At 52.0% G+C, this 16,625-nt stretch overlaps 1 protein-coding gene across 6 annotated transcripts in view; it reads right to left on the bottom strand.

Annotated features, from left to right (window-relative positions):
* Window positions 1-315: 315 nt before the first annotated feature.
* The window catches only part of JDP2 (Jun dimerization protein 2), a 42,665-nt gene continuing 26,355 nt past the window's right edge, over window positions 316-16,625 (bottom strand). For 5 of the 6 annotated variants that reach the window (XM_041759105.1, XM_041759106.1, XM_041759107.1 and 2 more), the window contains 3 exons: window positions 10,272-10,376; window positions 1,623-1,725; window positions 316-1,378 (listed from right to left, as the gene is read on the bottom strand). In XM_041759105.1, the coding sequence (XP_041615039.1) occupies window positions 1,044-1,378; window positions 1,623-1,725; window positions 10,272-10,376 (543 nt within the window). In that variant the 3' untranslated portion in view covers window positions 316-1,043. Of the gene's footprint in view, window positions 1,379-1,622; window positions 2,921-10,271; window positions 10,377-16,625 lie in introns of all 6 variants that reach the window. The other variant, XM_041759110.1, reaches the window with a different exon arrangement.

Below are 16,625 nucleotides of genomic sequence, written 5' to 3' on the forward strand. Positions count from 1 at the left end.
TAGCCTTAAAGGTGCAGTGGATTGCATTTTACAGAGGGTTTGGGATGAAAAGTCAGCATTTAAGGAGAAAACGTATGCCTTCCCTTGCTCATTTTGCAGAGAGCAGGGACCAGGACCCACTGAAAGAAGCAGATCAACACTCCCCAAGGTGCCCTCTTCCCTGGACACCCTCACCCCAGGGCTTGGGCTTACCGACTACAAGGGCCAGGGAAACAAATTACACCCTTGGAATTGTATCTCTCTCTCTCTCTCTTTCCCTCTAGACACTTAACGAAATTTGCATCAATTCAAGGAGCATATGCGGGAACGCCATTGTAACTTCAGATTTTGTTTTTATTTCCTGAGTTTGCTAAGGAAAGAATGGAATAACAAAACCTATTTGTGCTGTGGCTTGTTCTTTTTTATTATGAAATATACCAAGCATACAGAAGAATGTGAAGAGTATCACTCACCTCTGACAAATTCTAACATTGTTCTACATTTGATTCAGATTCTTTAAAGTAAATGAAATATTACAGGTACAGTTGAAACCCAGTGTCCTTCTTGGCCTTGTAGATGCTGTCCCCACCCCACCCCCCAGGAGCATTCCCCATCACTGATTTTGATATTTGATTTTGATAGCAGTCCTGTGCATGCCTTTGCACCTCTACTATCCAGTTCTGTGTGTACCCGCAAACAGTAAAATATCAGTTTACATGTCCAGAAAGATTACATAAATGGTACACTGCAACTTGCTGTCCTCTCCTCCAGCTCAACACTGCATTCCTGAGATTTATTCACATCGATACCTGTAGCTCTGGTTCATTCTTTTTAACTACTGCATAATATTTGATTTTATAAAAATACGGTTTATCTGCTCTTCTGTTCATAGGTATTTAGGTTGTTTTCAGTTTCTCTTTATTACAAACAAAGCTTCAGTGGAAGTCTTGTCCATTTCCTTGGGCCCCTGTACTGGAGTTCCTCCAGGGTATATACTCCGGAGGGAAATTGCTAGGTCAAAGGATGTGTTTAGCTTTAGCATCACTGGTTATTGCTAATTTGCTTTACACAGGAGTCACACGGATTTCCCACTCCTGGCATATGTAAGTTCCCTTTAATTCGTATCCCAACCAACACATACTAGTTTGTGCCCATCTGATTGCTAATGGGTCTTGTCCTTCGTATAGGTTGCACAGTTGATTCTCAGAGCAACTCTGGGCACAGGCCTTACTTGTGACCACCTGGCAGGAAATCCTAGGGAGGTCCGAGGAGGGGGATGGTGAGCCCAACACAGATGACTGTGGCATTGCAGGAGCCCAATGAACCCGGGAATCCTGGATCCCAGCATTTGTCACTATAGGAACTGGGTACATGGCCAGGACACAAACTCTGAAGCCACCTTTAGAGAATAAAAGATATTAAATCATTTGCACTATGTAGTAAATATCAACAACTATCCACACTAGCAGAGAACAAGATAATTATCATTTTATGGTGATGACTCGGCCCCTTGTAGATTGCCTGGCGCACACAGGGCAGGCACTCAGTACACTCGTGGAGTGAACAAAGGAAGTACCACAGATTTCTTTAACTTCTCTGAACCTCGACTTCCTCATCTGTAAAATGGGCATATAAACACTTACCTGGGAGGGCTGTTGTGAAAACCCAGGGCCTACAGCAGACGCTCCAAACATCCTCTGACACCGCAACCGGGAAGCCCACCGGGCGTGCCTTGCACCCCATTCCCTAGGCAGACACCACAAGAGGCAGCCGAGTAAGTAAGAGTAACGTTTACTGAGCGATACAGGACTGAGTACTAGGAAGGGTTTACCAGGATGGAAATGCACCCCATGCCCGCCCCGGCCACCCCCAACACCCAGAGACTACTACAGTACTTAGGAGTTACACACAATGGCCATAACTGCTGGATATCTGTTCGTAACAAACAAACCATAGCATATTTATACTATATCACATCGAGTGATTATAGAAATCCATATATATATTGCTTGTATAAAATCTTTTTTTTTGTAAAAAATATTAAAAAAAAAAAAAAAAAGAAAGTATAAAAAACATGTGCAGTTGAAAGCCCTGCCAGGACAGCCAGTCTGTAAACATTCGGTGAGTATGTGCTTTGGAAGGGCGCCCGCGCCTCGTGCCCACAGCAAACTCCAGCAGGGCGGGCGAGGGTGCGCCCCGGCTGCCGCTCCCGGGGGGGGCCCCCCCCACGCTGGGCCCAGGGGGTGGAGACAGCAGGGCCCCGCATGGCACCCCGTCCAGCCCGGCTTCAGGGTCGGCAGGCAGGGCTGGGGGCCGGCAGGCTGCAGTTGGACTCGGAGTTCGTCCCCAGCCGCGTTTTGTTTGCAACTCATGGCTTTTCCTGGCTGCTCCGAGGTCCCTCAGTGGGCCCGGTGGGGGGGGCCGGGAAGTGCCCGAGGCCATTGGGTTGGGGTGTCTCTCGGCCGGCTGGTCTCTGTGCTGCCTCCTTCGAGCTGGGCCCCAGCAGGCCAGCCCCGCCCGAGGGTCTGCTTTGGTCTCAGCGCTTGGTCCTTCTAGCTCCCTCAGCCGTTCTTCCCCTCGTGTGGCTGATCTGAGTTTCACAAAAGAGGCCCGGCCAGCGCTGGCTGTGCTGAGCCTCCTTGTCAAGTTTGTCATGCAGCGAGGAAGGGCCCTCTGGGACCCCTCGTCCTCTACCCTCTTCCCAAATCCTCCTCCTCCTCCTCCTCTTCCTCCTCTTCCTTCGCCCAGCCCATGGTCACTTCTTCTCTAGCTGCTCCAACAGCGGGTTGCCTTCGGACTCGGGGGTCTTGACGCTGTCCGTCCGGACGATGCAGGTGGGGCGATGCCGGTTCAGCATCAGAATGAGCTGCTGCCGCTCCTGCTTCAGCTCCTCGATCTGGGTCTTCAGCTCCGCGTTCATGAGTTCCAGCCGCTCAGATTCCTGGTGCATGGAAACAGAGACGGGGCTGTAAGCGCTCACTGGGGACCAGCTCTGCCTCTGGGAGCTACAAGGCACTCCCATCGGGCGTCCGCCTGTTTTCTGCCTGCCAGGCTCCCACTGGAGAAAGCACAGAACCTGCTATTGAGCCCCTGGGGTAATTGACTTTCTGCAGCCGTGCCCGTCACTCCTGTGACACTGGCCTGTGTCAAAGCGGGATGAACCAGGTTATATTCTGGGGCCAGCCTATCTCAGGTCCCCCTTCCCTCCCCTCGCTCAATCTACTCCAGCCACAGTGACTTCCTTGTAATTGCTCAAATATGCCAATACTCTCCTGCCTCCTGGCCCTGGCCCAAAGAAACAAAGGGTGGGAGAAGAATAGTGGCCCAGTGGCACTAGAGCAGGTGCATGAAGGGTCCAGAGGGGGTCACACGTGACCCACAGCTGGCAGTGCAGTGGCAAAGTGCTTTGATGTGTGATGTGTCATTGTACATTGGGGATATTGGCCTGTGGGATCACGCGCCCAGGGTAATCATGTCATTCTTCCTAAAACACGTGCTGCCTGGTTATTAGCCTCAAATTATTAAACACCCTCCTCTTTATCCCCTGTTATCTAGAAGCTTTGTCCATTGGGGGGCAATCAACTGTCATCCTTCTGGATCTAAAATAAAGTTTCAAATCTCAAGTGAGATTCCCAATGAACTTCCAGCTCAGTGGGAGAGACTCCAAGGGAAAGAAGCAATGCTGGCTATTTGATTTCAGGGGGAGTTCGCATGTCCAGAGTGTGGATAGGTGGTGGGCATACCAGTTCAAGGCTTGGGGTCAAAACAGTAAGACAGGAAGGCTCCTGAATGATTTTTATTGGACTGTGTCTTAAAACTGGCAAGCAGCTCAAGGGTTGAAATTTACTCAAGAGCCAGCAAAGTTTTAGCCCAGTGGTGCTCAACTCGGAGCGACTTGGCCTACTAGAAGACATTTGACAATGTCTGGAGACATTTTTGGTTGTTGCAACTGGGGAGAAGGTTGCTACCTGCATTTAGTGGGTAGAGGCTAGGGGTAGTGGGTAGAGGCTAGAGATGCTCATAAACATCCCGCACAGGATGGCCCCACATTAAGAACTATCTAGACAAAATGTCAACAGCTGAAGTTGAGCAACCTGTATCAGGCAAAGGACAAGCTGTGGTTATGATTGCATGTTCCACAACTGAGCTGGGGAACCCTGGCTTGGGTCTAGGGGCTTGCCCTCCACCTGTCAGGGCCAGGCCGAGCAGCCTCCTTTGGTGGTCTTCAGGGCCCTCAGTGGGGCCCACACACATCCCAGGGCTGCTATTCTTTCTCCCACCCACTGGCCTGCCTTGTGCTCATCTTTGAGGACACAGCATGAGTGGCCCAGGGAACTCGACTGCTGACACGTGCAGTCCTTGTGACCAAACACTGCAGGAGAACAGCCTCGAAAAAAGGAAAAAAATGCTCAAGGGAAAAATATTAAAAACCAGCTATGGTTGTTTCTGGTTCAACAGGATGAAGCCAGAGGGGGAGGCTGGCCCTGTCCCCTGCTCTCAGAATTCCAGGTGAAGTCATCTCTGAAGGCCAGGAGAGAGACCCACGTGAAACCATGGGTCCATGACCGATCAGTCTGAGCCAGTTGGGTGCTAATCTTAGCTGCCTGCTCACCGGGTCTGATGAACTCATGACCTTGGGGACTCCTCACAAACCCTCTGACCATCTGGTTTCCCTAAGCCAACATTTTAACTCCAAGTTCAAATCCTCTGACCCTCTGTCTCTAGGAGTTTCTGTTCAATCCACCCATTTGCATTTGCTTGAGGACATTCGTGTACAACAAATGTCTGGGGGAATCAGGATCCATACAGTGGGAAAGAGCTTACTATGTGCCCATCAGCACTGCAGGGGCTGGAAGACCTTCCAAGAGGCCTAAATGGCTAGGTCTGGCCTCAAGTTTAAAAAATGGTTGGGTTGAGAAGGCCAGTAGGCCCCTCCAGTGGAGGGGGTGGGACATGAGGAAGGCGGCCCTGAGTGGACAAGGACACAGACATGGGAAATAAGCTACAGATGTGTTTAGGAGAAGAAATCCTCCATTGTGACCATAGGTCATTTTAGGACAGAAGGTAGAGAGCCAGGAAGGTGGAGTTAGAGCCACATTAGGCAAAACTTTAGGGTTTGGAACCAGAGTCAGGAGTAAGTTCCTTAACTACACGGAGTTTCAGCTATCTTAAATATAAAATGATGATGCTCGCGGGGATTAAGTGAACTCACATGGGAAAGGCACCTTATAAACTGAAGGCTTAGGGAGGCTTAAGGAATGGATACTTTAAGCTTTGAGCAAGGGCCCATGGAGAAAGAGAAGGAGAAGCAGCAGAGGAGGATGGTTCAAAGATGCCTGGCAGATCCTGGTGACTGGCTCCATCTGGAGAATGAAAGAGGCTGCCTGTGGGCCCGAGGGGAAGGGCCCAAGGGGGCTGCTGTTTGGGGATGGCAAGGAAGCAGTTGGGTGGCACATGAGTGGGCATTAAAGGTGCCAATGCAAGGGCCAGCGTCCAGGCACATGGCATTCAGTACTACACACCAATCTACTGCCTCGAAATGACTGTGCGTCCAACCAACTTCACGTACGAACGTCCGTATCACACAGAGACCCAAGTAGGCATGTGGCTTCACACATACAGTCACCATTCAGCAGAATGGCACTGCATTCTGTTGGTTTTAAAAGGTTAGAGCATGGGATCCCTGGGTGGCGCAGCAGTTTAGCGCCTGCCTTTGGCCCAGGGCGCGATCCTGGAGACCCGGGATCGAATCCCACGTCGGGCTCCCGGTGCATGGAGCCTGCTTCTCCCTCTGCCTGTGTCTCTGCCTCTCTCTCTCTCTCTCTCTCTCTCTCTCTCTCTGCGTGTGTGTGTGACTATCATAAATAAATAAAAATAAAAAAAATAAAAAATAAAAGGTTAGAGCATATCATGGAATACCCTAAATTCTGCCCAGCTGGCTGTCAGAATGTGACTGCTTTTTACTTTTATTTCCTTCTGTTTTCTTGGGTGGTGCTACATCTTTATTAATTGCATAAGTAGAAGTTGAGTTCCGAAGAATCTTTTTCTTTTTTTTAACCATGATCGTAGAAGTTGTCTGTGGTTTTGTAGCAGCAATTACCTGATCTGTTTCCCTAATCAAGATACATGTTAATCACAGAAGTCAATAACTCTGCTTGCATTTTTGCTTATTATTTTGTCTTCTGGTAGATATTTATTGCCCTGGAGAAAATGAAACCATTTGTTGTTGTTATTGTTTCGTTCTAAAAATTTTATTTATTTGAGGGAGAGAGAGAGAATAAGAGAGCACAAGCGGGGAGGAGCAGCAGAGGGAGAGGGAGAAGCAGACTTCCTGCCCAGCAGGGATCCCCATGTGGGACTTGATCCCAGGCCCCATGAGCCGAAGGCAGATGCTTAACCAGCTGAGCCACCCAGCTGCCTCCATTTGTCATTCTAGAATAGAATTAGTGCAAGTGAATGAACATTCTGTCTCTTTCACTGTGCTCAGCAAAGGCAGGAGAAAAAATACAAAGGGGCTGCGTGTTCTGGCTTTTCATACTGGCTGTGTGACCTTGGCCAAGTCAATTCTCTTCTCGGGGCTTCAGTCCCCTCCCAGAAAATATAATGATTGGCCCAGGGGACTTTAAGCATTCTCTGATTTTATCTTTTTTTTTTTTTTTAAAGATTTTTCAAATTTATTTATTCATGAAAGACACACAGAGAGAGGCAGAGACACAGGCAGAGGGAGAAGCAGGCTCCATGCAGGGAGCCAGATGTAGGACTCGATCCCGGGACTCCAGGATCACGCCCTGGGCCAAAGGCAGACACTCAACCACTGAGCCACCCAGGCATCCCTGATTTTATCTTTTAAAAACAAGTAACCCTAATGCACTTAAAATAGAGTTCTATTTCCCAACTTTTTTGGTAAGTATTGGGTAGAAGGCTGGTGTGGCCTCTTCTGAGTCCAAAAGACCTGTCTGAATTAAAATCCTGACTCTGCCACTTTAGCTATGTCACTGTGAACCATATCCCCAATATCCCTGAGCCGGGGCAACCTGAACAGCATGCTGGGCAACAAAGGAAGCCCTGGGTTCGAGTCCCACCTCAGCTGCTGTGGGGCCTCGAGCAAACTTTCATCCCTCTGAGTCTCAGAATCCTCATTAGTGGAGTGGGGACTGCCTCATCTCCTCCCAGAGCCACCTTCTTCTTGTGGCCATCAAAGAGAGAATGGCCATGAAGAGTGCAGTGCACCATGGGAGTATGAGATGGGGTTACTGCTACCAAAGCCCAGGGAATGAACCTGCGTTAGGCGCAGCAGTTACAGAGGCCAGGGTTACAGAAGGGAGAAGTGCAGGGGCTGCTACATGTAATTGCGGACACAGGAGGTACTGGGGTCACCCTGGTTGCCTCAGGAACTCGGCTGGTCCAGGCAGGTGAACTCTGAGAGGCTCTAAGAATCTCCCAGTGTATCTAGGCATCCAGGGGTCAAGGATGGGTGGGTGACTTTCTACATTATACATATGTGTGTGGGTGTGTGTACACACATGTCCTTTTGTACCTCTGAGCCTTATAAATATTTTATCTGATAAAAAATAGAGTACAAGAGTCACCTGGGTGGCTCAGTCAGTAAAGCGTCTGACTTGATTTCAGCTCAGGTCATGATCTTAGGGTTATGAGATCAAGCCCCATGGCAGGCTCCATGCTCAGTGGGGAGTCTGCCTGGGATTCTCTTCCTCTGCCCCTTCTCTCTCTCTCTCTCTCTCTCTCTCCAATAATACATAAATCTTTAAAAAATAATAAATGACTGAATTATAAGAGAATTCTTCAGGTCTGTGGGCACTGGCCATCAACACAGCCACCTGCATCTGTGTCCTAAACCTCAGGCCCAACTGTGTTTCTAAAGCCATAGGGGAAGAGAGGAGCATGGGAAAAGAGGAGGACTGGGATGGAACTGCCCAAACCCCCCTCCTAGACCCCGAGCCTCCAAGGATACCACCCCAGTCATATAACTGGTCTTCCCACTGCCCCAATCCTTGCCACACACTGCAGCCAGGAGGATCTTTCCAAGGTGTGTCTCCCTCCAATTGAAACGTTCCATCGCTCTCCATGACTACATAATTCATCAGCATGATGGAGACATTTGTGAGAATAAAACAAGTGATATTAGTAAGTAGGCCAGGACCAGAGGCATAAAGGAGGATTGCCCCAGACATCGCATCACAGACCTAGCAAGGACCAGGGGGGCTGCCTGCCCCTCCACTCTCTAAATTCCAGCCACACTGACATTCTTCTCAATTTCTTAATCACATCCTTAAACACCTCTTGCCTCTGGCCTTTGCTTGCACTGTTCCTGCTAACCCCCCACATCCCTGTCCTCGTTAGCTCCTGCTCCTCTTCTGTGGCTCAGTAAGCAGTCTCTCCTAAGCCTAGACTAAGATAGGGCCTCATGGTGTGTTCTCACAGCCTGCCAGGCTGGCCCAACACAACTCGCAGCACACATTACCACTCCCCACTTCTCTCTGCCATCCTATGTAGACATCACTTGCTTGTCTGCTGTGCAATAGCCGGTACTCACAACACACTGATTGGTTGGTTGGTTGGTTGGATGGATGGATGGATGGATGGATGGATGGATAGATAAGCAAAGGAATAAATGAATCCCAGCTCTAACACTTGCTAGCAGTGTGACTTTGGGCAAATAACTTGACCTCTTCTGAGCTAGAGGTCAATTCCTACAATGGGGATAACTAATGTTTATCTCACTCGAATGCCTTACTTGGCTCTGCAGGTGCTCAGGGCTGGAAATGAGGTGCGGGACACTCCAACCACGTTAAAGGCCCGTGTCAGACCTGTATCTTAGAAACTTTTTGAAAACTTCCAGCCCAGTGTTGATCCCCCAACTCTTCCAAGGAAGCTCCCAGCTCTTGGAGTCTAACTCTCACCTGTAATGGCCATTCACCTACCCCAGATGCTCAGAGCTTGCTGGTGTACACACGGCCCCACACTGTCTACACCTGTGACCTCGGATTTTCTCTCTGCTTGTTGAGAGTGTGAGAAAAGACCCATATATTCCCCAGCATTAGAGAAACCAGAGGCCACATCAGCCTTGTCTCTCCAGCTCCCGTGGGACGGTCTATGTCTGCTCCTTCCTGTGTGTCCCTCAGTACACCTGGCACAGTGCTGGGCATTTAGCACGTGTATAAAAATGCTTGCCAATGAATCAACAAATGAGCGAAAGAATGAACAAATGAACCAATGAATTAGAGCTAGCATAGCAGAGTATTAAGAACAAATGCTTTCAAGTTAGCCTCAGGCTTGAATCCCAGTTCTACCACTTAGTTGCTGAGGGACCTGGGCAAGTAACTTAATCTCACCATGCCTTAGTTTCCCCATCTGTAGGAAGACAATAACCTCATACAGTTGTTATGCCTATAAAGAGATAATATATTTAGAGTATTTTGCACACCTTACAAATGTTAGCAACCACGTTGTTGCATGCTATAGAACAGAGCCAGACCCATGGATTGTTATTGTTACTATTATTCTTTAGTAATGAACAAGTGACCCAGAGTGGAGAGACCAGAGACTACCAACCTGGACTGATTAGCTTTCCTGGTCATGTCCCTTCACTGCTGTCTATCATTGTTGAGAAGCAGCGAAGGCCTAAGAGATGGGACTCTAGGGGGGTTGGGGGGACTGCTTGGCACAGTCCACATGTAAGGGCAGAGACCCGCTCTGAGGGCCAGGTGGGGGAGGGGGGGGAAGGCGACCCTTTCTGCTGGCCTTCACAGGCAGAGCTGACATCTGCTCCCTGGGGGCAGAGGCTTGGGGGGCCCCTCCAGCAGGGCTGAGGCCAGCCAGAGGGGATGCAGGGTTGGAAGAGCCCCCTGCAGCGAAGGGAGGAGCTTCTCTCTTGCCAGGTGCTGCATCCACTGCGCACATTTGGCGGTTGTCACCTAGGTCATTAGCATCCACCCTAGACAACTCTGGCAGCCACCAGGGTTTTGAAATGAGTAGTAGCAGTCCGTGGCCACAAGGGTCAATCAGCACCAGGGTGTGGCCTAGTAGAGGGGACTTGGCTCCTCCCACCTCCTCTGGCCTTCGGGGGACCTGGGTGGGTGGGACCTGAGGCCGGCTGCCCTTGGGTGGGGGAAAGGGCAGTGGGTGGGAGGCAGGGAGGAACCGAGGGGTGGCAGCCGCGTGGGCAGATGCCAGCAGGTGCCCGTCCATTCCACTCCGCAGGCGTGGGTGACATCTGCGGGCCCACAGGTGCCAACGAGATGGGCGCCCGCCCGCCCGCCCAGCCCGCTCACCCGCTGCAGAAACTCCGTCCGCTCCTTCTTCTTGTTCCGGCATCGAGCCGCCGCCACTTTGTTCTTCTCCCGGCGCCTTTTCCTCCGCTCCTCTTCCTCATCTAGCTGTGAGGGCAGAGAGCCACCGGTCAGACATGGAGGCGGGCCTGCAGGACGGCTTCCCTCCCGACACGGACAGATGGACAATCCCCGTCCGCACCCACGTGGCGGCAGTGAGCGAGCCGGCCTGGCTGCCAGCCCGCAGGCCGCCCCGGCCCCTCGGAGCAGGTGGGCAAGGCCGGGCGGGCCAGTGGCCCCGAGGGCAGGCCTCTGGAGGGTTCTGCCAGAGTTCAGGAGGCTCGGAGCCTGGCAAGGCCACTCACACGGAGGTGACACCCAGTGGGCGGTGACGGTCTGTTCTCTTGCCCAGCCCAAGCCCTCTGGGCACTATTTTCCAGGCCAGCGGTTCCCAGGCACTTCCTTTAAAAATGCCTTGGGCATGGACACAGGTTTCACATGCTACCCCCACGCACTTCCACCTCCCCGGGGGCAGCCTCCTTCTTGGTCCTCCCAGAGGCTCCGATCTACCTCCTGGTGCTCCTAAACCACCTTCCCCGGCCTCCTCAGCCGGCTTTGATTGTTTCCCCTGCTTCTGCACTTTAGGCTCTGTCCCCATGACACCCCCCTGTATCCAAAGATCCCGAGAGTGCCCTGTGCGGGACACAGGCAGAGGGGCTCCCTGAGTCTCCAGGTTTGCTTGCTTCTCCCCCAGGACACATTAGAAAATTCACCATGCAACAGACAGGGACCATTAAACAGGAAGGAGGAAACTCACTGCCCACCAACCCTGACTTTCTGTGATTTTTTTTTTTAAGATTTTATTTATGTATTCATGAGAGACACACTGAGAGGAGGCAGAGACACAGGCAGAGGGAGAAGCAGGCTCCATGCAGGGTGCCCGATGCAGGACTCGATCCCAGGAGCCCAGGATCATGCCCTGAGCCAAACGCAGATGCTCAACCGCTAAGCCATCCCAGGTGTCCCTCAATGATTTATTTTTAAATCACGTTTTATTATTTATTTTATTTATCACATCTGTTAAATGCTTTCCACATTTTATTGTTTCATGCCTATTTGTTAAATGCTTTCCACACAGGTCACATTACCCTCACAATCAATGAGGAAGGTACTATTACTGTCCCATTCGACAGTTGGTGGGACTGAGCTGCAGGATTCCATCTGCCCAAGGCCACGCAAATTAAGAAATGACACAGCTGGGATTCCAACACGGATTTCTCAGACTTCAATCTTCCTGCTCTTGACTGACCACCAGCCCTCACAGCCCTGACCCATCAGGATCACTTCGATGTGGTGCCTCTGGCTGTCTGTGAGCTACCAGGAGGATCTAGAGGACACACAGGGCCAGCTGGGCTGGGGACAGCCCAGAGTCAGAGGCCACTAGTGAAGTCGTTGGATTGCTCTGGGCTTGCCAACTCTCTCACTTCTTGAGCCAGTGGGGGTGAATCTGGCAGCCTGAGGCCTGGAACAAGGTCTCAGCCGAAAGGGCTCTAGGCCAGGAAAATAAACAGCCTCTCTCCGTGCACTCCCGGCATGCTCTAGGAGCTTAGGACCCAGAGCCTGGCCAGAGACCAAGCACCCACAGCCATGAGCACAGGCCTATTGGTAAGGCAGCCCTGTCTCCTCCACCACCTCTGAGCTTCTCCCTGCCCCGCTCCCACCCCTCCTGGGAGGCTGGCTGGAGAGGCACCTTGTCAACACCGCCACACCCAAGCACCTCCCAGCCCCTTGGCCTCCCTTGAAACAGAACCAGAAGTGACAGCTCCTCTGGCTGACCTGCATCTGGGAAAATAGAAACCTGGACAAAATTGATTCCACCCAACCTCAACCTCACCCCCAACAAGGCCAAGGTAACCGTGACGACAGGCAGAGGGAAGGAACTAGAGGAAGTGGCTGGCAGTGCAATCTCCCCTCGGCCCAGAGGGTTTGCCCACAAACTGCCAAGGTGATGTGTGCAACCCGGGCACTTCAGGGCTCACAGGGCCTGGAGCAAGCCCGGGTTCTGGCAGAGTGGCTGCTTCCTGGGAGATACAACCTCTGTCCTCCAACACCCCGCACTCCACCCCAGCCCTACACAGAGCCAGGGGCGAAGGGAAGCTGCTCCAGCAGCAGATACAAAGAGGCTCAATGCTGGGAGTTTCAGAGCTCAAGAGGGCCAGGCCGATGCCCGTGTCAGGGGGCTGCTCCAGCCTCCCTGTCCAGCCCTGTAAATCCCTCCAGCCATCACCCTCTGTCTCCAAATGTCTCCTCTTCTCCAAGCCAGCTGGGCCCTCCTGAGATGACCTTCCTTTCCCCCTTGGTAAACTCTTACTCAACCTTCAAGAGCAAATGTCACCTCTCTCAGGAAGGCTATTTGGACTCCCCAGACAGAATTAACTGCTTTGACTGTGCTGCCACAGCTCTTTGAAGACTGCACTGTGAAAGTCTCTATCACATCCCATCATAGTTCTCTGTGTAGGCATCTGTCTTCCCTGCTAGGCTGAAGGATGGGGGACCTGAGCATCCCCAACACCTGGACAGAACATGGCACTTCACAGGGGCTCAGCAAATGTGCGTCGAATGAGTGAAATAAAAGATTCCAGGGAGGGGCACCTGAGTGGCTCAGTCAGTTAAGCGTCTGCTTTCAGCTCAGGTCATGATCCCAAGGTCCTAGGATCGAGTCCCACTCGGGGGGAGCCTGTTATGCCTCTGCCCCTTCCTCTACTCATGCTCTCTCTCACTCTCTGTCAAATAAATAAATAAAATCTTAAAAAAAAAAAAAAGATTCCAGGGAAAGATGGCACAGGCTTGGATTCTATAATTATAAAAACGATGTGTTGCCTATGTTTGCCCCTGCATAAGCTTTTCCCTGGTGCTAATAAGGAGCCTTTTGCACCAGGCCTGGCCTCTTCTGTCTGCAGGAGGCCAGCAAAGCTTGGGGGCGGGGTCCTGTCCTCCCCAGAAGCACATTGACCAGGCAGAGCCTTGATCAAGGGCAAACTCCTGATGGCTATGGCAGGTCTGCACAAATCCTGACACAGTCTAAGCTGTGCACTTCAGCCTAACCCCCTGCTAAAGCTCCACACCCCACCTCCACCCCGTAGCCTCCCCGCCCATCCCCAGGCTTCTGCAGCCACACTCCACCTCAGCTGACATCTCCCGGTAAGGCAAGAAATGGCCCCAAAGCCCCATTACGACATCTTCCCCATTGACACTGTGCTGCATCTTCCCCAACTTCTCCTGCTGCTATGTAAAAGCCACCCCAGGAAATTTGGAAAACAGCTGCTGAGGTCCTGCCGGAAATAAGAGGGGTGCTGGGCAGTGCCCTTCAGCTTTCTCATCCCTGCGGGCTGCCTGTGGCCCCTGCCTGGGCCCCAATGGAGACTCTCCACGCCGCCGCCACCACCGCCACCTCCTCCCGGCCTTCCCTCGCCACAGCATCAAGGCTGCTGCCCCAGCTCCTTGATGTTTGCCAGAGTCTCTAAAGCACTCGACTGGGAGGGGGTGAGCCAGCAGTGTTTTCACCACACACAGTTCAGACATCTAAAACAGGAACCCCAAAATGGGGCATGATGATTTTTTTTCTGCAGATACAGCTGGAAGAACAGGAATATTAAAGAAGGAGGCAGCTTGACACTAGATACATTTAAAGACCCACGAGATGCGGGCTCTTTTTTCCCCAGATTCCCAGGAAGGCCCAGGGTAAAGCTGTCTGTGCCACATGTCACACTGGAGGGACAGACTAGGGAACTCAGGGCCAAGAGGGCCCTCATGTTAAGCAGTCCCTCCTCAGAGAGCCTGTTCTCAGGGCTCTGTTCGTGGGCGGGGGGACTCGGGCCCCTGACCACAGCTGACTGGACGAGGTGTGAACGGCAGACCAAGCTGGGCTGTAGTCACCTCCTGAAAATCTGAAATCAGATCTGCTGGACCAGGGGGCAGCCAGCTTCAGTCCTGTGCCCAGAGAAGTGGCAAGATCAGGCTGCTGCTGTGTAGAGATGAGCAGAAACCAAAGACCATGTGGCAGGAGAGAAACAAACACTTCGCCAAAGAGGGGCGTTGGAGAGACAAAAAGAGGGAATGGGTGACAGAGAGAAAAGCAGAGCCTGGGCCAGGGTGGGGCCAGTGCCGTGCCCAGGATGGACACACTCACTCTAGAGCTCATGCCAGGGCAGGATCAGCACCCAAGCTGGATTGCCTCCTTAAATGCTGTGTTGCAGGGGATCCTGTTGCCTCACCCTGGTCCAGGTGCTGAGAGAGGGAGGGAACGCCAGACAGAGAAGGTAGAGACAGAGATGGAGAGGGAAAAGAGACACAGAGAGACAAAGAGGCAGAGCCATTAGAAGGAGAAGCACAGAGGCATGAGCAGAGGGCAGCAGTTCAGTCGGGCCCAGGGGACAGATAGGAAGCACACGGAGAATCCTCTGGGTTCCTCCCCTGGGGCGACCTACATGTCCTACCCAAGGGTCCATGATCTATACCCCTGAATCTGTCCTGAAAACTTCCTCCTCCTGCCTGGGAGGGACTTTGAAGAGGTTTCTGCCTCTGGGACACCAGGGTCCCATCCTTGTGAAGTCAGGTGATGCCAGGATATTGGAGGAGCAGAAGGTGGTCCCCAGGGATTAAGAGTAGGGGGTGGAGAATCACTGCTACCCAGGAGCCATGCCTCTAGAACAGCTGGGAAAATAGCAGAGCCTGAATGCAGAAGGGCTTGGGCAAACAGAGGTACCCACCTCAGCAAGCATCAAATCCTCTGGCCTAGGAGTCTCAGCAGGCCAAATGGTCTTGGTAAACCATCTAGGACAGCCCTACTACCCCACGGCCCCACACTTTTACAAATGAGCAAATTAAAGAGATCAAGGCTGCCGGGAAGGTCAGTGACAGTTTCCAATCCAGGCCTTTTGGCCCTAGGGTCCAACCGCCTCCTGCTCTTTGAAGGGCTGGTGCTCTATGTGTGCCCCCCAGCACCCCCCCCACACACACACACACATAGGGTAACAGGCCCCCTGTCCTTTCAGCTCCATCCTGGTGATGGGACTGTAGAGCAGCCACAGAAGCTTCTGACTCTGAGGGCAATGACTATGTTGTTTTTTTCCTATTTGGGCTTTTAAAATAAAAACAGTGTATTGCACAAGTAACACTGAATGTGTAACAATAAAACTGACTGGTTTACAGGAGGGCCCCCCCTCCCCACTCCTCTCTTGCAGGCCATGTGGCTTTCACATGCTGGCAACCTTCGCCCAGACTTGATTTTGAATTCTGATATTTCATAAGCATTTCCAAAAATATATCTTGCAGGGCCCACAAAGGGATAGGATGAAAAAGAGCAATGACCCTTTTTAACCTGAGGCATTGAAAATATGGACACACTCACATGAATGAAGCAACAAAGACAAGAGCAACGAAGCTGGAGACGAGCAGAAACCGGGGCGGGGGGAAGCCCCAAAACAAGCCCCCAGCACTCGTCAGAGTGGCAAAGGTCTAGAAGGCCTTATCTCACACTAAGAACTGTAGCATGGGGACACCGAGGTGGCTTTGTGATTGAGCGTCTGCCTTCGGCTCAGGTCATGATCCCGGGGTCCTGGAATCGAGTTCCGCATCAGGCTCCCCACAGGGAGCCTGCTTCTCCTCTGCCTATGTCTCTGCCTCTCTCTGTGTGTCTTTAATGAATAAATAAATAAAATCTTTTTAGAAAAGAAGAAGAACTGTAGCATGGATGGAGAGAACCAGGCTTAGCTGAGACTCAGGGCATCAGGGTTGTCGGCATAGGCTTTAGGGTCTGAGCGGCCTGTGTGCCCCCAGGCAAGTCACTTGCCCTCCCTGAGCCTCTGCACCTCACAAGGCAAGCAGTGAGCACCGCAGCACAAGGTTGTAACAAGGACTCAGTTCCAATCCAGAGCCTGGGACACAGGGAGCCTTCTCTAAGGTCCAGATTGCGGGCCTGCCTTCCCAGGTGAGGCAGGAAGGCAGTGCTAGTACAGCCTGGGGCACACACCACCTCCCATAGGGCAGAATCTGGCAGAGGAGATCTGGGAAGGGGGGGCGGGGGCATAGGGAATGCTTCAAGGCACACAAGCTGTCAATGAGCAGGCCTGAGTAACAGCGCTCCAAAGCTAGCCCTGGCCAGACCCACTAGAGTCCCCCCGCCAGGAGCCACACTGCACGGAGGAGCCACATTTCAACACCAGGGACCCATGAGCACCCTGGGAAGTAAACACCCAAATACCAAACATACCAGACATTCCCCCACATAAACAGGGCTGCACTGAGCCAGGGGCTGCGGTTCCTCGCCACTCCCCTGTCCGGCCACGCATCCACAAA

The sequence above is a fragment of the Vulpes lagopus genome, chromosome 6 (assembly GCF_018345385.1).
Source record: "Vulpes lagopus strain Blue_001 chromosome 6, ASM1834538v1, whole genome shotgun sequence".
In the NCBI taxonomy this organism is placed as follows: domain Eukaryota; kingdom Metazoa; phylum Chordata; class Mammalia; order Carnivora; family Canidae; genus Vulpes; species Vulpes lagopus.